We start from the raw sequence: 22,133 nt of genomic DNA on the forward strand, positions 1-22,133 counted from the left end.
ATGCATTGTCTTGAAAATAAAAATGCAATTTAGGATTAGGGATTCAGTGGCTAGCCTAAGGATACTTCGGTGCCTCCAAACCACCAAAGTCAACCACCAAACCACGGTCACCTCAAATTGTCTTCTTAGTTTTTCGAATATTTCTATTCTAACAGCCAGATTTCTTTCTTCCCTTTCTTTTTTTAGGGTCCGTCCGGTCCTCAGGGTTCTCCAGGATTCCCTGGAGAGAAGGGAGATCCAGGTGATGCAGTCACAGTGAGCGGTGTGAGGGGGGAGAAGGGTGACAGCGGCTTCCCTGGACCACCTGGTCTACCTGGACTGGATGGTCGTCCTGGTCGTGACGGACAGCCTGGAGCACCGGGACCCAAAGGAGCTTCTGTAAGTGTCTTACTTGTAGTTTCATTGACTGTATATTAATGTGGACAACGTGTATATTAATACAAGTATGATAATAAAGAAGTTTCCCAACAGAACTAGGTTTGACAAAAATCAGTTTGACGTGTAATGTATAATTAAACCCATATGCATCTATCAACATGGGGGATGCAGGGTTTATGACCTATTCTTCTGCACGCCAGCAGGGGGAGCTCTAAATACTGTTTTCTCGGTGGTTTATGACTCATATATCCATTCATGATCCATTTCATACATGGCATGTGTTGAACAGGGTTCCCTGCTAGTGAAAGGAGAAAGAGGGCTCCCCGGTGATCCAGGTGCCCCAGGTAATCCTGGAGACAGGGGTCCTCCAGGGCCCCCTGGCTTTGGACCTCAGGGCCCTTCAGGGGAGAAAGGTATTCCAGGAGTCCCAGGAAGACCTGGAGGAAGTGGTGCACCAGGTAAGAAGACAATATTTTATCTTTTTGTCGTTTTTTTATTTCTTAAAAAAAGCTTTCCTTCGTAATTGGGTGCACAAGCAAGTTTGATTATGTAGAGGTCTATGAGAAAATGATTGACTTTTAACTTGATTTATTGTATCTGTAAAAACTCTCCGAATTAGTTTATGGTCTCGATTGCTAGTTTAAAGTCTTCTTAAATACAGAGTGACGATCATGCAGTGGAAAATGATTTTATTTGGAGTGATTTTAGTTTTTTACGGTCTGCTTAAGGGTGGGACTCTCTGTCTTTTCTTTCCGTCTTTAGAGTTTATTTAACCTAACTCATGTTTCCTTCCATGCTTTCTCTCTCCTCACCTTACCTCACAGGTGCTAAAGGTGAACCAGGCCTGGCAATCGCAGAGAAAGGCTTACCAGGAGCCAGAGGACTGGATGGAGAGCCAGGATTACCTGGTTCATCAGGTACACAGTTGATGTTTTACAGGAGAAAAAAACATTTTCATGTGTCGCTAATTCCAGGCATTCAAGATGCCAACAGTCTCTGATATCTAATTGGGTTTTTTGCATTTACTGTCATCAGGTAACCCTGGTCAGCCTGGACAAAATGGCTTCCCTGGTTTACCAGGAGCAAAGGGTGATCCTGGACTCCCAGGAATTGGACTTCCAGGACCCCCAGGAGTTAAAGGTGAACACAAAGATGAATGCGTCTTCTCCATCTTGTCATTGTTGTCTTTATTCATCTCTCTTTTCCATCAAAGTTCCTCCTCTGCTTTCTCCTGTTACACAAACCTCAACCTCTCAATTTTTCTCTTCTAGGATTCCCAGGTATTCCCGGCCAGCCAGGAGCCCCTGCAGGACCAGGCAGACCAGGTGTAGATGGACTCCCTGGCCAGCCTGGATTTCCTGGACCCAAGGTAGGTAGCTCTATGGAAGATAGCTTAATTGAATGCAGATCACAAACCAGATCATATACTGGAACAATTTGCTTTCTCTTTCTGTGACAGGGTGAACCCGGATTTGGCCTCCCTGGCCCCCCAGGTTTACCCGGAGTACCTGGAGGTAAAGGTTTCAATGGACCAAAGGGAGATCCAGGTTTCCCTGGTGGTCCTGGTGGTCCTGGTCGAAATGGATTTGATGGCGCTCCAGGCTCTAAAGGTATTCTGCAATCCTGCCGATAGTCGAAAGTACAGTAGGTTATACCTGTTGAGCTTCACTAGCCAACACACTAACTCACTTAACCACCCAACACCTAATATAGCCAACTGCACACCAAGCTGACCCTCCCATCCATATTTGAATTAGGTGACCCTGGAATACCTGGTATTCCTGGAGCTCGTGGACCACCGGGATCCCCCACCCTTGGCTCACTGGGTCCACCCGGCCCTCCTGGTTCCACTGGCCCAATGGGACCACCCGGTGAGTTATGAAAGGACATCATTTTCTGCATGTCTTTTCTCAAAATGTTTTTAAAGAAGTTTTCAAGGATTGCTCGTGATGTTCTGTTTATTTTGTCATTTTCTTGTTCATGCTTTTTACCACCTCAAATCTCCATCTCATTATTTAAGGATTCCCTGGATCAAACGGAGCGAAGGGAGACCCTGGCACTCCAGGTCTAGACATCCCTGGTCTACCAGGAGATAGAGGTTCTCCTGGTTTCCCAGGTTCTCCGGGACCAGTCGGTACCCCAGGACCTCCAGGGGGACCTGGAAGGGATGGCCTGCCTGGACTGCCTGGTAAAAAAAATAATGTCAATGTGATTATTTGTAGCCATTTCGCATTACTACATGTGCAACAATAATATGATATTATACTTAATACAGTATGTTGTGACCATGAGGTTAGCAATAACTATAGCTAACTTCAAAAACATATATTTGTTTATTTTCACCCCCTTCAATGTCTCCCTGGCTGCAGGTACGAAAGGGGACATGGGTCCTATGGGATCTCCAGGACCTTCAGGAGGACCAGGAGGCCCCGGAGGGCCTGGTGGACCTGGACTTAAAGGTACACTACAAACGGCCATTATAGAATGATAGATCAGGAAATCTAAACTAAATTATCTAACTACTAAAATTTACAAAATACCAAAATAGACAAGACCAAATCATGACATCCATCACTGATTACTTGTCTCAACTCTAATCCTCCAGGTGAACCTGGATTCCCGGGAAGAGATGGTGGACCCGGCGGCCCCGGTGGCAAGGGAGAGAGAGGTGAGCCTGGTCTCCAGGGACCCCCAGGAGCCACTCTACCACCACAAGCCACAAAGGGAGCCAAAGGAGATTCCGGACTACCAGGTACACCTGAGAACACCATCAATGTATCTTAACAAGGAAGTATTTTCCGAGGAGCCAATTACTTTGACCTCCAGTATATAAATATTTATTGACTCGTTTTTTTTTTTGTTTGTTCGACAGGTTCACCAGGTTCACCAGGTCAGAAAGGAGTCCCAGGTCTCTCTGGTGACCCAGGACTGCCAGGATCAGATGGTCGCCCAGGACTCCCTGGACCTTCAGGTATGGGTTTACCTCACCATATAAAAATACACACTTCAATGTGCAAATCATTTTCCAATGTGCTGTAACTATTGTGGTGCAGGTCCTAAAGGAGATCCTGGCTTCCCTGGAGGCCCAGGTGGTCCTGGAGGCCCAGGATCTAAAGGCAGCATGGGAGAAATGGGATTTCCAGGTAACTTTAGATATTTGTTCTCCATCCGAAAGGACTGAAGTAGCACTAGACATGTATTGGTTTATAGTGCTGGTGGCTGAGTGGTTAAGGTGTGTGCCCCATTTACAGAAGCAGTAGTACTGCAAGCGGGCGGCCTGGGCTCAAATCAGACCTGTGACTCCTTTCACACTTGTCATTCCCCAATGTCTCTGTCCCTGATTTACCACTCTATCCACTGTCATATCTCCAGATAAGGCATCAAAAGGCCAACCATAAATCTTTAGAAACAATAACTTTACTTCTGGATTGAAAATGCTGATGTATATCTGTTACAGGACCATCAGGGCAGAAAGGTCTACCAGGTCAGCCAGGTAGATCTGGATCCCCAGGACAGCCTGGAGGTCCTGGTTACCCTGGTGCCAAAGGTGAACCAGGTTCTGCTGGTGTAGGACCACCTGGATTAGCTGGACCAAAGGTAGAAGACACAACCGGTCAAACTTTAGACAAATACAAAGTGTTGGTTCTTGCTTCATGGTTTTGTGTTGGTCATAGGGTGAACCAGGACAGCCAGGGTTCCCAGGAAGTCCAGGGCTGAAAGGAGGTCCAGGATCACCCGGTGCCTCAGGATTACCAGGAGGGCCAGGCCCCAAGGGAGACCCTGGCCTCCCAGGATTCCAAGGTAAATCCGAAGTGAAGTTTCAGACATTAAATGTTGCTCTTTTGGACATTTTAGAAAACTCCAAGTCACACTGACTGATGCGTCATCCATCTTTCCTGTCAGGTGCACCTGGCATCCCAGGTCCAAAGGGTCTTGATGGTGGACCAGGTGGCCCAGGTCTCACAGGATCTCCAGGTAGACCAGGAGAGCCTGGTAGATCAGGAGGCCCTGGGCTTCCTGGAGAGAAGGGTCAGGCAGGTCGGGACGGTATCCCGGGACCAGCTGGAGTCAAAGGAGAACCAGGTACTGTAGGTCAACATGCCCAGGAGAAATTACTCTAATTTTTGCAAAAGTTTCCTTCAGTCCTTAATCAACTGTGAAAGGTATTTTGTTGTTTTAAGTCACCTCTACTATATTTCCTCTTCAGGACTTCCTGGTTATGGAGGTCCCGGTCCCTCTGGTCTTCCAGGGTTGCCAGGTGAGTAACAGCATGTTTAACAGTTTTACCTGTATCAGATTTTAGTTTCTGCATTTATAATCTTGATTTCATCTCATTTTGTTATAAGGTGCAAAGGGTGACCCAGGTTTCCCCGGCCCAGCTGGCAGCTCTGGTTTCCCCGGCACTAAAGGAGAGGCTGGTTTCCCTGGTGCTCCAGGTCCTGCTGGCAACAGTGGCCCACCTGGACCTCCTGGACTGGCTCTGCAGGGCCCCAAAGGACTCTCAGGACCACCTGGACCCCCCGGAAGAGCAGGTAAAGGACTCAGGATTGATAAATATCACCACTAGTTCGACCATAATTTGCTGCCTGGTTTTCTGACTCCTAGATTGTTTGATTGACTTCACTCAGGATACAGTCAAGCCCCGTAACTATGGAACTATTGATTTGGACCTCTTTTTAGATAATTAATGCAGAGAGTGTTGACTAAGGATAGGGTTAAGGTGAAGCTCTAAAGCTGTATTCATACTGAATAAAACCAAGTTGAAAATTCCAGTGTTGGAAAATAAAGCCAATAAGAAAGTGCCAGAAACTGCAATACCTTGATTGTCCACTTGAGGCTGGCTCTAGACTTGAAAGTCCTCCGCACACCTTATAATAAAATGTTTAACAGCAATAATAACGTGTTGATAATAATGGGTGTTGTTGAATGAGGTCAGAAAACCAGACAGCAAATGGCAGAGTCTCGATTTCAAACCGTGAATGCTTCCATCACCATGTTATTGATTTGCATGGAAAGAGTCACGTCACTGTTTGAGCACCACCTGTTCCAGTCGTTGTCAAGAACACTGAGCACGGGTGATACGAGTTTGCAATGCCGTGCCGAAACTTTTTCACCAGGAAACATCAGGGTGCTCCTCGTGCACCAATCACCAAAAAGAGCAGCATGTGTTCACGGCACTTTGTTGTCCATTTCATCAATCAGATCCATCCGCCTGTCCTCATGTGTCCTCACTCCTTTGCCCTCTGTCCTGATCCCAGAATGGGGAAAGCTGTAATCTATCCCTCTTCTCCACAGCAAATAAAACAAGGATGTTCATGTATGTTTGTCTGTACCTCTGGCCTGTTGAACTGGTGTGTTCGGTGTTCGTTGTATTGTTTGATCGTTGAAAGTTAGTGTTGGTGTTCTAAGCCTTAAACAAACTCAAACACACTCTCCAGTGCTGTTTTGGTAAATTGACAATATTTTCACTTTTCTTTGCAACAATTGTTTGTCTAAATCTGGCAGGATAATAATAGAACTTCAATGATGACAGTTCCTGCCTTTCCTATTTAAGAAGATTATTGAGATCACCAGTTATCTGGGCTGTTAGCAAAACAGTTATTCTTAAAAAGAGACACTCTTGGAGATTGTTCTGCAGTCATGTTTCCATTCCTTTTAAGCCCATTTGAGAGTGTTTAGGTTTGTATCTGGCTTTGCAGTATAGCATTTTGTGTATTTTGTTTCACCAATCAGTCATCTGCATGATTACACAAACACTTCACATAGATAAGCCTAACACAGCGCTGGAAAAGTGGACGACCCTGACACCAGAGCTATTGCTTTGTTTTAAGTGTCAATCACTTTACAAAAAAGCAGGTGAAAGACCTTAGTCCTTACCTTATGTCACATTAATCCAGTGTCTAAGGATGTAATAGGGTGCGATATAATTAAAATATACAAAAATTATTAATTTCTGCTGCAGGCCGTTAAAACCTTGAATGTAGTCGATTGACCAAGAGGTCGTGTTAATGCCTCATTGTCAGCACTGACCACACATCAGCTCTGTGTTTGGCAACATTCGGGTGTAAAGGTGACAAATTCAAGTTTTGACATTTTAACCCCCTTTTTTCCTGTGGCTTGGCCCCACCCATTGTGGTGTGGCCCCGCCTCCTCGTTTGATGACACATGCATCCGACTGCTGCAGGTCCCTCAGGTCAGATCAACTGGCGTCCAGACTTCTCCTGCACGTTCTGTATCAAACCACTGACCCTACTCTCTGATCTAGCAGGGGCAAATGTCACGTGAAAACTTCCGTGATTTCACTTTGTTGTTTCACTTCTGACTCTCGTTTCTTCTTTACATCTGTCTTTTTTCACTTCTTCTATGCACACTGATCGTAGAATTATGCACATCTATCAAGTAAGCACTTTTGATTAAATAAAACATTTTAATAATGAATAAAATTGACACACTTGTGATTTTAATACTCACAGTACTTTTTTAGCTACAACTAGCATGTCATCTTGTTCACGTTAGTCAAATACAATCTAATAACCAAATGTTTTATGCATCTAGGAGCTTAACGTTTGTGCACAAAAACACACCATGTAACTAACACACTCGTACAGTCATTGTTATAAGTGTATGTCACGTAATGTAGGTCCAGCTCTGTTTAAAATGTCATATTTCAAGTTTCATATCAGTTAAAGATATTGTAGCTCAGAAACTAAAACAAGAGAATCTTCAAAATCCCAGATTTCCTCCCAACCGCCTGTAAACATTTGCTCCTGAGTCTCCTGGTGTTCAGTTGGTAGAATAACAAATATAAAAGTCCTTGGCCATGTTAGCAACCTTGTAAGACTTTATGAACTGTTAAAAGAGGATCTGTATTTGTTCATAATTAGATTGGAGCTCATTAACCAATTTATTTATAATGCTTGCAAACCAGCTCCCAATGTTTAAAATTGTAATAGTCGATGAGGTAAAGCTATGAGGTCAGATATCAGTGTAGCCTGCAGTTTTGTTGTTGTTTCTGTACTGATGCTTGCTTCTGTCTAAACCTGGTCTTCTTTTTTTGCCCTGTGCCATCAACCCGGCTCTGCTTTACCTGTGAATTCTTGGAACCCTAGGTCCTCCAGGTTAGACTTGTGGTTTGATGGTTTTGATACCAGGAACTTAATGTCAGAAGCTGTGTATTAACCCTCTTTTTACCCCACAGGCGAGACCTGACACGTAAAGAAATCTGTCATGTTGCTCTTTATATATTATATATATTCATTTAAACTCACCTTGCTAATTGAACAAAAACCATGTCGACTTCAACAAACAATTTTGTGTTTTGTTTTTCCTTTGTTTTATCTTTTTTTTTTTTTTTCTTTCTTATTTTGTTGTATTTTTAATGCTGGATTTAAGTCTAAAAACAATTTTGGCGAAGTGAATTGGCATAAATGGCCTCTTAATGACTCCAAATCTGCTCAAAAGGAAAGGTCATTAAACATTCACGGTTGAATTGTACTTGTTGGCCTCAGAATGGCGAGTTACATGATTTCATTTACATCCAATACTCTGTCTTTTTCAGAATGTCCTTTGAGGTTTTTTTTTTTATTTGTAGTTTGATATCTTAAATATTTTCCATATGTGTATTTGGGTATGATTATTTTCAACATGGTCAAGTCAGTACATGTTCATTTTAGACTTAGTAAATTGCACAATATGCAGATGACTTCCTGCCTTACTTGTTGATTACGTGTTCTGTATGTCTGCGTTCACGCTGTCAATGCAGACATACAGAACAGCGTAAAGTAAATAATAATTGAGGTGGTTGTTTTTTCTGTTCTTAAAATTAGTTGGAAAGAAATCAAGAATATATCTGAAAGCCACTAGATGGCGACAAAAGACGTTAACCTTTCTTACAGTAGAGAATAGTGAAACCAGAATTTAACTGTATCTTTATTGCATATATCAGTATATTTTTAGATACCACAGCAGCTGTCGATCATTCAAATAATGGAGATTGTACCATTTAAAAAAAATACCTGATATTGAAAAGGTTTGGCAAATGTTGATAACCCGAGTCGAGAAGTCCAATCCATGAGTGGAGACTAAAACACTGTCGAGAATGTGATTTTTATTACAGTGTTGTGTCTTTTACATTTCGGTACCTGATGTTTGACTTTTGATGTCCAAAGGTGCACCTGGCCCAGAGGGTCCACGTGGGCCTGCAGGAACAGGTGGCGTCCGAGGGGAGAAGGGTACTCCTGGGACTCCAGGCCAGCCAGGCTTCCCTGGACAGAAAGGAGACCTTGGTACTCCTGGATTCCCAGTAAGACCATTTTAGATCATTTGGTAAATTTGATTTGTTGAACTTGCAAAGTGTGAAAAACCAGAAGTTAAAGAATGCGTTCTCTTCTTTATAGGGTCCCTCTGGTCTTCCCGGTGGTCCAGGTGCAAAGGGAGACATCGGTCTTCCTGGGGTTCCTGGATTCCCTGGTTAGTCAATAATATTTTTGGATTTCCTCACATTTAATGGACGTTGTGAAGCCCTCCTTTCGTAGAGCCCAAAGATGTAAATATTTATGTTTTCTCCAGGACCAAAAGGTGACTCAGGACTCCCCGGTGGGAATGGGCTTCCTGGAGATCCTGGAGATATTGGACCTGAAGGTGAGTGAGCTTTCTCTCCTTTGTGGTATTATGTAAAACACTAAAAGACGAACAATCACAACAAAGAAACACATTGGGAAAGTTAACTGAATACAAACACTGCTGTATAGGATTGCTGTTAAACATTGAGTCAAGAAGTAGAGATCATTTGGGTGATTTACTGTAGATTCACAGGATATTTTTTTTAAACGTTTCTGTTTGACCTCCAGGCCCTCGTGGTGACCCAGGTGTACCTCCATCTCCTATTGTGGTGAAGGGAGAGAGGGGTCCCCCTGGTCCTAGTGGCCTGAACGGTGGTCGGGGACCTCCTGGTTCTCCTGGGCGTGAGGGACTTCCAGGTGAGTAAAGGACTTATTAGTTGCTTGATTACAGAAATCAAAAGTCGAGGATTTAAGTGGTAACCTTGCGAGCTTGTACGTGACTGTTCAGCTTTCTTCATTCGATGGATATGTATTCAGATCTATCATAAGAGCAGTCTCATTGTATCACTCTCATTTTACAAAACAAGATAGAAACCACAGCATGTTCTTCCTAACCTTTAATGAAATGCACAATAAACTTAGCATTGTAACAAAATAAAACAAAAACTCTCACTCTCTCAGGTCAAGCTGGTGAACCTGGAGATTCTGGTCTCGATGGTCCACCTGGTTTCAGCGGCCCATCAGGCAGGAAGGGAGACACGGGACCAGCCGGTCAGCCCGGTGAGTGAAACAGGAAGCGGATGTACAAATCTCAGGGAGATTAGCTTAGCAACGCAGCATTTGTTAATAACGCACCATTTCAGCAGTTTCTACTGTTAGCTCGTTGCTAAACATTTTGGACTTTTTTTATACCAGGCGGTCAACATTTCTTACTGCTGTAAAAATGGGCATTTTAATAATTGACTTGTAATGGGACTTCTTGGTTTTTGGAGCCGTCCCCAAGTGGACACTCAAGGAACTGCAGTTTGTTTGCAAGTACACATTGGCTTTATCTTTTATCACGAGAGGTTGCCGCTTGAGTTTTTGTCCTGTCCCTGACTTTGTTTGTTTTTTATTTGTATATAAAGCTAGCATTACTAGCTACTTTAAACACCATTTTATTATGTGAGAAAAAAACTAGCTTGCAGCTCTGAGAGGAAAGCTGACTAAAATCTCACTCAGCCGGCTGTTTCACAGAAACGTTTGGTCCCATTTTGTACTCCCATTCTAAAAAATCGACTTTCCTCTGATCTCAGGTCAACGTGGTTACCCTGGTCCTCCTGGTTCAGACGGTCCTCAGGGTCCTCCTGGTCTCCCAGGCTCAGTCTCTGCAGCTCACGGCTTCCTCATAACCAGACACAGCCAAGGTCAGGATGTTCCCTTCTGTCCCGAAGGAACCAACCCGATCTACGATGGATACTCACTGCTGTATGTGCAGGGCAACGAGAGGGCACACGGACAGGACCTCGGTATGAACGCTTTCTGCGTCAGCGCAGCTCTACTTCATCAAGTTATCATTTAAGCTTCATGCATTTGACCGACCTCCCGCTGTGTTCCAGGCACGGCCGGCAGCTGTCTGCGCAGATTCAGCACAATGCCCTTCATGTTCTGCAACATCAACAACGTCTGCAACTTTGCTTCTCGTAATGACTATTCCTACTGGCTTTCTACGCCCGAGCCGATGCCCATGTCGATGGCCCCCCTCACCGGAGAGAGCATCAAGCCTTTCATCAGCAGGTAGAGATGGAGAGAGGCACGAAAGAGAGGCTCGGTAAGAAGCTGTGAAGGTGCTCATCTTCATGTTTTTGTTTGCGTTTTTAAGGTGTGCAGTGTGTGAAGCTCCGGCCATGGTGATCGCAGTCCACAGTCAGACCATCCAGATTCCCAGCTGCCCGTCGAACTGGGAAGCCCTGTGGATTGGATACTCCTTTATGATGGTATGGAATACACACCAGCACACACACAAACGTTGCACTTAATTCACCTTCAGATGGCTACCTGTTGCTTTGAATGCTCATTTCTGATTCTTAAAACTTCTTTGCGCGTCGTAACCGTTCTTCCGTCTTCCCTCCCCCAGCACACCAGCGCAGGTGCAGAGGGCTCCGGTCAAGCTCTGGCCTCACCTGGCTCCTGCCTGGAGGAGTTCCGCAGCGCTCCCTTCATAGAGTGCCACGGCAGAGGGACATGCAACTACTACGGCAACTCGTACAGCTTCTGGTTGGCCACTGTAGAACAGAGCGAGATGTTCAGGTACCGTGTCATGTGATACTGTAGAGTCACAGAGTAGTGATGCTAAGAAACTAGCTTAGTGTCTCACAAGAAAATGATCCATTTTAGGTTCACGTTATTAAGTAAAATTGATCATTTCCTAGGATAAAATTACAGAAATTGTAATGCTAATTCTGTTAGCCCGTTAATGGCGATTTCAATGATTTGATAGCATCAAGCTAACAGACTACGGTGTGCATCCCAGTCTGTCTGTAAATAATATACCAGCCGCCATTAATATGTAACAAGATGTGTATTCTTTCATTCTACACTATCGTGTCTCTTTTAACCTCCTTCATGTTGTGACCTCACAGGAAGCCACAGTCAGAGACTCTGAAGGCGGGTAACCTCCGAACACGCGTCAGCCGCTGCGTGGTCTGCATGAAGAGGACGTAACAGCAACCAGCAAGAACCCACCGGTGCCAGGATCGCCTGATCAATAACAAGAGATGATTGGATGACGGGGGACAAGTAGGGAGGGGTAGTAGTCACAGCGACGGTTATACTGTCGCCGTGACGACAAAGTGGAATACCAATGGTGCATTGTCTTCCAGAAACAAAAAAAAACAACAAAAAAAAACAATGGTGCTACTGTGCAACACAGCTTAAAAGAAAAAAAGAAAAAACTGACGTAAATAAATCTTATATTTAGTCTTTGTTTTTCTTCAGAAGTACCTCAAAATGAAAGCAGAAAAAATATCCACTAAATGGTGCCATGATGGATGCACGACAACTAAAGTGCATTTTTCATTTTCCTTCTTTCCCAAAAGGATCCCTTTTTTCCTTTCCTTATGTTTTTTTAATTTTTTTAAATTTTTTTTTTTTTTTTGAAATCACTTTTGACGTTAGTGCAGCAAAAATGTGACGCCGTACACCCAGAAGTGATCTTTGGTTTTTGTTTTGTTTTTTTGGTCTTATTGATAAGGAGTGGATGGTCCCCATGGTTACCAAATCGGCACTTTGACTTCGGAACATCCAAGATGAGAGACGCACTGACGATGATCTTTCCTTTTTAGTGAGACTGCCTTTTTTTATAACTGGCTCATTCATTCACTCTCTCTCTCTCTCTCTCTCTCTCTCTCTCTCTCTTTCTCTCTCTCTTTCTCTCTCCGCCATTTCTCTGTCGTTTAAACGTTACATTTGGTGGTACTAACCCTACCATAGCCCGCCTCCTAACCCTCAGCCTACATTTTCTTTCTCACACTTTTTTTTTTTTTTTTGTAAGTAATAAAATGTGTATATTGTGTAAAACACTTTGTTTTTAGTGAATTAGGTCATGAATTGGTACCAGCTGTTTGTTTTGAGACAATTTCCAGGTTCTTTTTAGCTCGCACACTCACGCATTCACACACACACACACACACACATATACAGACACGTTCATTCACTTCAACGCTCACAGACACACTCCACTCAGATATTGTACAAAGTAAGGCTTTTATGAATGAAACAGTATTTTATATATAATAAATATATATTTGAAAAAAAGAGGAATAAAGGTATATAAACTTATTTGGCTGTGGGGAGATTGTTCACTGTTCACAAACAAAGGTCAGGCATTTCAAAAACTACTGAGCACAGACAGAGCCATTTTCCTCAACAACAGACTTGTATAATATAAACAATCGCTTAAATCTTTTGTATTCAATTTGTAGAATTAATAAATGTTGAACTGAATAAGGGGATTTGCTTTTAGCTAGTCTAATAATTGGGGAATGTTACAGATATTTGTGCAACAAGGATTTGAATGACATTTTGGCTCCTTCATTAGAAAAACCACAATATTTGTTTTGTGTTTTTTTAACATTTCCAGGTGCTGGGCTTTGCTAAAAAAAGAAGGGCCTAAGGTCGTTGTTGTTTTTTGGGGGGGAAGGGGCATTTTGTGCCTCTCAAATCTTCAAATCCACTTTCTCCAATCTGTATTCAAACTTGGTTGAAGTGTTCACACAGGCGAAGAAACACAGGCGAAAGTGTCTGTGCTTCGACATCAGGTGTGATTTTCTCTGACTCTCATCGGGCGTGGGGGCATCAACTCCTGATGTGCCGTTAGTCTACAAAACCTGTTTATTTGGGGGAAAGAAATGTTTTATTTCCTGTGATTTCTATTGTTATTTTTATTTTTCAAATCTGCTTTTACGAATTCTAATTTTGTCAACCTGGGGTGCGATAAAGAAAATGTGTACTTGTTTTTTTTTTCTGTCTTTTGTTTTTTTTTTCATGTTATGTTATCCAGAAGTTGTTATAAACTTTTAAGACTGAAATAAATACTATGTCCAAAGTGTCGTCGTCTGAAATTATGTTTGATAAACACAACATAAAAGATTTTTTTCCTTTCATGACAAGAATTCATTTTCATTTAACGTTACCATTTGGACCCATAATCCATCGGTTTTAGGAAAGGACAGCAGCGGCCAATTTTGAGAGCCATCATTCGTAAAACTAAATAATATTCACAAATATCTTACGTAGCGTAATAGCACAATTTGCCCTCTATGTATTATTGGCTAGTTCCTCAGCCTATCAGAATGCTTGTTACATCCTAAAATCTCTATCTCCCCCGAGTCATCTCTTTGACTTACCTCACAAAGGATAAATGCAAAGATATGGTTTAAATATGACTTGTGCTATGAGGCTAATATTTAAGGCTAATATGAGGCTAATATTTAAGGCTAATCTGAGGCTAATATCTATATACACACAAACAGTTTTTTCTATCTTAGTTAGAACATTTAATTCAAAAATGAGATCACACCGGGGTTCACACACATACAGGGACAATGTGGGGACACTGGTGAACTTACTTTCTAATGTTGTGGGGACACACACACAAACCTCTTTATTTTTTTTATCTTTGAGGAGACATTTTATTTTTTTCTAACATTGTGGGGACATTCTGATCTACCTTTAGTGTCTTTTTGGGGACATACACAAGTGTGTTTATTTTTTTATTCATTTTTCACACTTCACATGAGAGATTTATATTGATTGTTTTTAACCCTGCTTGTGAGGTGTCCTTGTATTTTTTTTTAAAGGCACCCATAGATAAAATTTATTATTATTATTATTATTATTATTATTATTATTATTATTATTATTATTATTATTGTTATTATTATTATTATGACAGTTAACAGTAGCCTGTGCAGTGTGGGAGTTAATTAACTCAGACCAAACCATTTTGTTATGGAGGGAAAGTTAATCTATTTTCGACCACTATATCAAGGGACATTAGAAAAGTAGAAAAATGACTTTATCTATAAGTGTTTAGATGTGAATCAAACTATTGACATTCATATAAAAAAAGGCAATAGTCTTCTCCTTTGATTGAAGACGCTTCCAAGTACAACCAGTGACCAGCAGATGGCAGCACAACAGCAGTTAGACAACTCACAGCAGAGACTTGTTTAAAAGCTTCAATATTTTTTCTCCATACCCAGAATACCCAAAAAACATGAAAAAAGACAAGAGGATTATATTGAGAATATGGACTCAAGTGTTGAAGTGTATGGTGATGAGTGTGGGGGGGACTGGGGGTCAAAAGGAGGCCTGGCAGATAAACATTTAGGCTTTTACGACAAATACAAACAATCCATTGGATCACATTTCATAATCAAAGTGACTCAATCATACCTCACAAAGGTCTGATACTCTAGTTTAGTCTAGTCTGTTTCATGTGTTGTATAAACTGTGTGGTTCATGTGTGTACTCAAGCTGCCTGCTGACAGTATTTACAGTGTGTTTCTAATGAACTGTGTGCTGACGATATGAGGAACCTTTCTTCACCTGGTGGATTCAGCGTTTGATATTTAAGTCGGACACATTTAGTTTGTTGCACAGGTAACACAGTAAGTATATAAAAGGGAAACACATGTATTAAAGAATGGTGTGTATATCGTCTTCTTTGACTGATCGCTGCTGCTATTGTTTTGTCTCCTAAGCCATTTAAGGCGACAGGCTTTCTTGACTAATCTACTTCCGGATTCGTATCGGCTGAGCTATTGAGACGAGAGAGGATCGGAGTTGAGGTGATCTGTGTGTGTATGTGCTTGTGTGTGTGTGTGTGTGTGTAGCCTGTTGTCTCCGTTCTCTAAGCTGTTAAGAGCTACTACTGCATGCTGGCTCCTCGAAAGACATGCTAATCTTTTGTCTGTGAGTGCGTCCCCCCCCCCCCCCCTCCTCCCCCCCCTCCTCTCCCTCCCCGACTCTCTGGCTTCCGCTAAGGACAAAAAGGCGAGTTCGGGACACACAACAAAACACAAAGTCAATACAGTGCCTGGCTGGTGGCAGCTGTGAGGTTGCATGGTTTTAAGACAGTCCATCTCATTAATAAAAACCCCGGATTAAACCATCCCAGGACACAAAGGCAGAGGTGCACAGCCAGAGTCCCCGAGCAACAATAACTTCACCACAGTAAGACTGAGGTAAAGTGCATGAGCCTTAAATAAAAACCCCGAGGTTTCATTTGAACAACACATAGGTTTAAACTTGTCTATTAGGAGTGTCGATACGCCTCTACTGAACATGAAGCCCTCTGATATTCACTCACACAATCTTCTCCCATCACGTTTGGTCAACATCTGCACTGTGTAGGCCGAATTCCAATTCTGATTATTTCCTTCCTCAATCGAACGTTCCCAGTGAAGTTGAGGGAGATCCATACGTGCGTCGTGTTTCCACGCATTAACACTGAACAATAAGGATAAGGATCAACTTTATTGATCCCCCCCCCCCCCCCCCAATGGGGGAAATTGGTGATGTCCGGAGTCCGGAGAATTAGGTCAGGTCATTATACTGATGTGACCTTAACGCAGGTGGAGGTGTGCTTTCACACTCCCGCTGGTTTCAGGAGAAGCTGCATGTGTGAACGCTTTTTCACTTTCTCCAGAGTTATTCCTGCCAGCCCCCTTTGGTATTGTTTTTTTTTTTTTTTTCACATAATTTCAGATTATAGGCAGAAAATAACGAGGAGAAACTTTGAATGAAATCTGAGTAATTTGGCTTTTTTTGGTCACACATAAAACTTCAGTAGTTTTTCGCTCGAGAAATATACCTGCTGCAGCAGCGAAATAATCCAAGGAAAATTGGCAAGAAAATATTACCAAGCAGCTTAACTGTGATCAATAACGATGCGAACAAAGAAGTTTAATTCAAAGTAAAATGACGAGTAAAAAAAACAACAACAACCTGTCAGGAGAGAAAACACTTCAGCAGAATCAAATCTAAAAGTGGACATTCAGTGGAAGTGGAAGTTCCCTTTCATCGCGGAAAATCCAAGTCTAAGTTTCAGATATTTTTCCCTCCGATACGTAATGGATTATAAGATGTTTCCTAAATAGGAAACTTTCCAGGATGGGAGATGGAGACGTTGCAGCGGCCTGTCGATGAAGTTCTTTCTCGAAGACAGATGCTGTTGTTGAACGTCAATGAGGTCAGGCCTCCCGCTGGGTGACGCGCAAACGAGATGCAAGATCAGGTGAAACACTTACGCACCTTCGCTCATTAGGGAAACCATCTGTGAGAGTGTGTGTGTGTGTGTGTGTGTGGATTCCAGGGATTCTGGATACACTCACTGACGAAGATGCTAATAGCTGCGCTAATAGTTGAAAAGCCGCGTACATCAGATCTGTACAGTGGACTGGGATTTGTTGTGAAACTCTAGCACCAGTCTACATCCCCAGTGGGCCCACTGGTCGCTCCATCAGTAATGAAACTCTAGCGGGTCACATGCTAGTGTTGAAATGCCCCCCTGCTTGGTCCACCGGCATGCCCCTCATCAGCCAAACACACGCACTCACACAAACACATCATCATGTCTCTCTCCAAACCCGCTCCCTGTGGATGTTTGTCAGTCAGCAGGGGACTCAGGGACACCTCCGCCCCCCCCTCCTCCCCGGGCAAATGGGTTCGCCGGATAAAAGCATCCAAGGGCTTCATCTATGGGATTAGGCTACGATGTTAGAAAGCGGGAAGTTTCCAAAAAGGTCACAATTTGGGTCCCACGTGATTTCAGTTATCGGGCTGAGCCGATCGCTGCTGGGTTTTACCGCCCATGATATCAATAAATGTAATAAAAAAAAGTGATTATCCTGATGGTTTATTGAATATTAACGATCCTTTACTGTATCAAATAAAGATAAGCCACTTTGAGTTGTGTCGTATTTCCCTCTGAAACGGGATAGAACCAATCACAAGTTAGAAGGCAGGACATAATGCTGGGATGGATTTGATTGGATCGCCGGCTTCAACAAAGCTTTTTAATTGGTTGTAAATCTTTTAAACACCTTTAAAACCATCCACGCCCCCCTCCCCCCTCCAACCACCCTCTATTATTATTCTCACAGCAACAATGCGAGTAACACTTAGCCGAGGGTGTTGACAGTGAGCGCTGTCAGACGGGGCCCCATCAGGGAGGTTTCCCACTGTCGTTGCAACATAAGAAGTTCCTTTGTCCTGTTGGCTAAACTGACGGCAGCAACTTTAAACCTGCTGGGATCGACTGAGCCTCCTTTAAAGTCTTCATATGTGAGGTCGTCTGCTCTTCTTCTACCAGGTGACCAGACAGAGAGTAAAAAAAACGATTTGATAAATGATGATATCAATGACGCTATTATTCCGAAGCTTCCGGAGAAAGTGTCCCCCCCTGGTGGGCTTTTTGTTTTACCAGATTATCTGTACTTCTATATCCAATAAAAATAGATAAATTCCTCTACGACCTTTGAACGACCTTTGAACGACCTTTGAACGACCTTTCTCACGCTAGCATCCGTATGCTACTTTTTGTGCTGCTGGGCTGGTAGCACACAAATATTCTCGGCGTTCTGTAACATCTGCTGCTGCCGCGTCTCTTATCTTCGACGTTTGCTCCGCCACGTTGAGTCACTTGCAGTTCACTCTAAAACAGAGCGTGTCATAGCAACAAAAAAAAAAAAAAAAAAAGAAAGTGTAAAATTCATGAGAAAGGTTACAATATCTCCAAATCACTCGCGCTGACGTATTTCGATGACCAGATGTCGCCAGAGCGAGTCTGGGGGGAAGAAAAAAAAAAGGCTATCTCAGCGCAATCAGAGGGCAGTTGCACAAAGAGAGGACTAAATCAAGGTCTGAGCTTTTATAGCAAAGAAATACATTTTCAGTGAAATGACAGATAACGTGTGCAGGGATCAAGATGTGGCATTTCAAAACGTACAACTGTGATTGAACCCTTGAGTCTGACCACGATTTGACCTCTCTGCCTGCTCGGTAATGAGTCCAAAAAAAAAAAAAAAAAAAAAAAAGAAGGCAGCACTTTTCTTCAAAGTTAGTCGGCGCTAATCATATTAGATGATCTGATTGCCTATAACTTTATTGGTCAGTATCGTGACCCCTGGAGCCCAAACCCTCAGCCCTTCGTTTTAGTTAAAAAGAAAAAAAAAAAAACAGCAAGAAGGGAGACTTCCCAGAAAAGTTTGACATTTAAGTTGTTATGTTGTACAACGTGTGCTTCCCTCCCTTCCCTCTGGTTTGGCTGCATGTTCAGAAGTAACAAAAAAAAAGAGGCTGAAAAAGGCTCAAAACAACGTGACGTTCAGCAATGACCCGAAAAGTTCCGGAAAATGACGAGAAATTCAAACTCGTATCTGAACTTTGTAACTTGCTCTGAGGTTTCCTTGTTGTGCTGGTGACAAACTATCCACCTCTCGATCTTCTTATCAGCCTGAAGTCTGATGATGACTGTTTCACTGAAACCAGTTGGTTGAATGAAGGTTAGATAACTAATAGATATCCAATCATCTTAAAGTAAACGACCAACAACTTAATGAGGTTGAAATGACTGAACTTTAAGTTTTAACTCAACTGTCTCTAAAGTGGCTGTTTGTACATTTGGATGGTTTTCACTCGAGCTTCACCCTGCAGGTAACACCGACACATTCACACACTGATGGTAGCTCATCACGTTCATACGTCGCCAACCAAGCAGTGGGAGCAACTTGAGGTTTAGCAGGAGCTGGGAATCGAACCCCCAACCTTCCGGTTAAGTGATATTCACAAAGTTTCACTTCAGAAAAAAGAGCAAGACTCAATGATTTTATAGAAAAGACAGAGAAGCTAGTTTCTGCACCCACAGCGGTAGAAGCTAATGTGCTGTACAAAAAGTGCATTCTGGGAAATGTAGGAAAAATCACCATCTTAAGTGTAAGTACATTTAAACCTCCAGATTTTTCCCCATTTTATTACTTGTGCCTGATGATATGAACACAGAACAATGGACACAGGTGAAAGGCATTCTGGGAAATGTAGGAAGTGAGTTTAAATGTTTTAAATATAAAAATAATATTATTTTCTTTCATTTTTTTTGGAGAAGTGTTGAAAGGAAAAAAACAACTAATTTATTTAGCAAAAACATTTTGACATTTTTTCAAATTGTATTTCATATATTGGTAGTTACTTCTCATATTTTATTTAAGTTTGTGTTATTTGCTTTGCTCCTCGCGTCCGGCCTGTGGCCACTTTCCCGCATGTCTCTCCCCACTCTCTCCCTGTTTCCGACTCTATCCACTGTCCTATCAATAAAGGCAAAAAGGCCAAAAATAAAAAACCTTGAAGTTTGTGTTATTTTTAGCCTTGTTTTTCCTTTCGCACCAATACGCCAAGACAAATTCCTCGACTACGTAAATGTGAAAAAAAAAAGAAAAAGAAAAACAGATTCTGATTAAGTAGCTGGAATGCCAAACTGTCTGTTCGGATATTGGATTTTGTCTCGACTTTTTTTTTTTTTTTTTTTAGATAAAACAGGTCGTGGAGAAGAAACAAGGTAAGTGTTTATTTATTGACCAGAAAAAAAAACAGCCGGTCGCCTGTATTGGATCAAGACTTCTCAGCTGACCTCAGCCGCTCATGATCACACTGAACTTTGGATTGTTTTGACACTTGGACTTTGAGATGTTGTGTCGGTCACCTGAGCCGGATGAACCCAGTGTGTAAATGCCCCCCCCCCCCCCCCCCCTCCCCAAAAAACCCTCTAATCTGGAAGACATAAAGAGTGTCAGGAATGAGGAAATGAGCGCTCGTTTTCTCATCGACACCCGTCGTTTTCTTTCCTTTTTTTTTACGCAGGTTACAAAGGGCTGCGGAGTCACGTCGACCCAGTGACACACACACAAATGTTTAACTCAGTCGAGCAAAACAACAAGTCATGTGGCTCCATGACAACACCACCGTGTTTACTACCTCGCTCACTCACTCTTAATGCAATCAGGCTTTTTATCTGAAGGGCGACTTTTTATGGCTCAGGTTCATCAGAACCAATAAAAGCGAGAGATAAAGAGTTTTAACAACAAGGCGATAAAACAATCACACCTTAAAAAAAAAAAACATCCTGTCTGATATGATTTACACTGATTGTCCAAGTGAGCAGACAAAGGTCCAAAACAGTTACTGGTTTTGTTTTTTAATCACTTGCTTTTATCTTAATGGAAATATCGAGTTGTAGACTCTGAACGGCTGCCAACATTCGATGTTTAAAGCTAGGCTAACACTTTGAAAGTTTAAGCTAGCGTTAGCTTGTTTGTGGGTTTATGAACGGGTTCTTTATGTCTTTTTGTTGTTGCTCAGTGTCTGTCTCCGGTGTTTTTTTTACGTCTCTACGTCCTTTGTACACGTCTCTTTGTGGTCATCTTTCTGATTTCTGTTAGCCAACGTTTCTTTTAGTCATAATAAGCTTTTAGCTAGTTTTCAGTCTTGTTGTTGTTTTTGTATTTTCTCTGTCTTCACTCTCGTCTCCCCCCCCCCTTAGATGTCGTGTCTTCGTAGTTTGTGTCTCCTTGTGGCTGGTTTTTGTTTCTCCTCCATCTTTTTTTTGTTTTGCTTTGTGGCCATTTTGTGTGAGTCTCAGTGTTGTCGCTGTCACTTTAGCGTTTTTACGTCTCTGGTTGATTCGTGTCTCTTCATGGTCACTTGGAGTGTCCATTCTGTTTGTCTCTGCGCTCCTTTTGACTTTCTTGATTGTTGCTGTTTTTGTTTGTTTGTTCTTCTTCACGTCTCTTGGTAGTTGATGTCTGTATCTTTTGGACCATGTGTGTGTGTGTGTGTGTGTGTGTGTGTGTGTGTGTGTGTGTGTGTGTGTGTGTGTGTGTGTGTGTGTGTGTGTGCGGGGGATTTTTTAGCGGGGATGGCTCTGCTAATCCTCTCCTCCGGGCTCCCTCGCTAACGCATCAACAAGCTTAGACAGTTTGAAGTGATTGTTAAGCTTGTTTACCTTCTACCTGATTGTCATGGACAAGAGCAGGATTTCCCAACAAAAGATCTCTTTACTGATTAATAAAAAAAAATATTTATTTCGCACATTAAACTAAATTGAACCCAACGCCACAACAAGTAACTTGCATACTGTCTATCTGTGATCCATCGTCTTTCCAGCCTTTTTTCCTGTTCACAGAAACAAACACAGAAAAGCCTTAATGTGGTCTAACATGACTGTTTACTTATAAAACTAAAGCATGATTTAAAACACATTCATTTCTATCCAGAAGCCGGGATGTGGTTTGGACCTCTGTGTCAAAGTGGGGTCATGAGCCACGCCTGGACTTGAGCCTGAATACAGAACATTTCAACTTGTTTGTTTTCATGTTTCCCCGTCTGGTTTTTTTTTTTCTGTTTGCTCTTTTCCTGAATTTGTAACGCTGAATCTCTGCCGTCAGCACAACAAATGTACCTCAAGGTATGAATACAGAAACCTTGAATGTGCTGTTCCATTCAAAGCTGCTTAAGTCACCTGCATGTTTTCCTAAAAGTGTAAAAGTTGAATAAAGTGAGCTACTTAAAGGAAGCTTAAAATGTTGCTTTGATTTGGGAACGTGACCTAAAAGTTCAGATTTCAGGAGATGGAAATGTTTACTGACGTCACCGTTG

At 42.3% G+C, this 22,133-nt stretch overlaps 1 protein-coding gene across 1 annotated transcript in view; it reads left to right on the top strand.

Annotated features, from left to right (window-relative positions):
• The window catches only part of col4a5 (collagen, type IV, alpha 5 (Alport syndrome)), a 36,431-nt gene extending 22,906 nt beyond the window's left edge, over nt 1-13,525 (top strand). The window contains exons 23-49 of the mRNA XM_079371040.1: nt 187-378; nt 668-836; nt 1,203-1,295; nt 1,414-1,518; nt 1,650-1,747; nt 1,838-1,988; nt 2,136-2,249; nt 2,399-2,566; nt 2,748-2,837; nt 2,984-3,130; nt 3,251-3,349; nt 3,432-3,521; nt 3,836-3,975; nt 4,053-4,179; nt 4,282-4,461; nt 4,586-4,636; nt 4,725-4,910; nt 8,547-8,680; nt 8,775-8,847; nt 8,947-9,018; nt 9,228-9,356; nt 9,621-9,719; nt 10,235-10,447; nt 10,538-10,715; nt 10,801-10,915; nt 11,056-11,228; nt 11,561-13,525. Of these exons, the coding sequence (XP_079227166.1) occupies nt 187-378; nt 668-836; nt 1,203-1,295; nt 1,414-1,518; nt 1,650-1,747; nt 1,838-1,988; nt 2,136-2,249; nt 2,399-2,566; nt 2,748-2,837; nt 2,984-3,130; nt 3,251-3,349; nt 3,432-3,521; nt 3,836-3,975; nt 4,053-4,179; nt 4,282-4,461; nt 4,586-4,636; nt 4,725-4,910; nt 8,547-8,680; nt 8,775-8,847; nt 8,947-9,018; nt 9,228-9,356; nt 9,621-9,719; nt 10,235-10,447; nt 10,538-10,715; nt 10,801-10,915; nt 11,056-11,228; nt 11,561-11,642 (3,468 nt within the window). The 3' untranslated portion in view covers nt 11,643-13,525. The remainder of the gene's footprint in view (nt 1-186; nt 379-667; nt 837-1,202; nt 1,296-1,413; nt 1,519-1,649; nt 1,748-1,837; nt 1,989-2,135; nt 2,250-2,398; nt 2,567-2,747; nt 2,838-2,983; nt 3,131-3,250; nt 3,350-3,431; nt 3,522-3,835; nt 3,976-4,052; nt 4,180-4,281; nt 4,462-4,585; nt 4,637-4,724; nt 4,911-8,546; nt 8,681-8,774; nt 8,848-8,946; nt 9,019-9,227; nt 9,357-9,620; nt 9,720-10,234; nt 10,448-10,537; nt 10,716-10,800; nt 10,916-11,055; nt 11,229-11,560) is intronic.
• The last annotated feature ends 8,608 nt before the right edge of the window (nt 13,526-22,133 follow it).

This window comes from Symphodus melops (genome assembly GCF_947650265.1).
Source record: "Symphodus melops genome assembly, chromosome: 20".
NCBI lineage: Eukaryota > Metazoa > Chordata > Actinopteri > Labriformes > Labridae > Symphodus > Symphodus melops.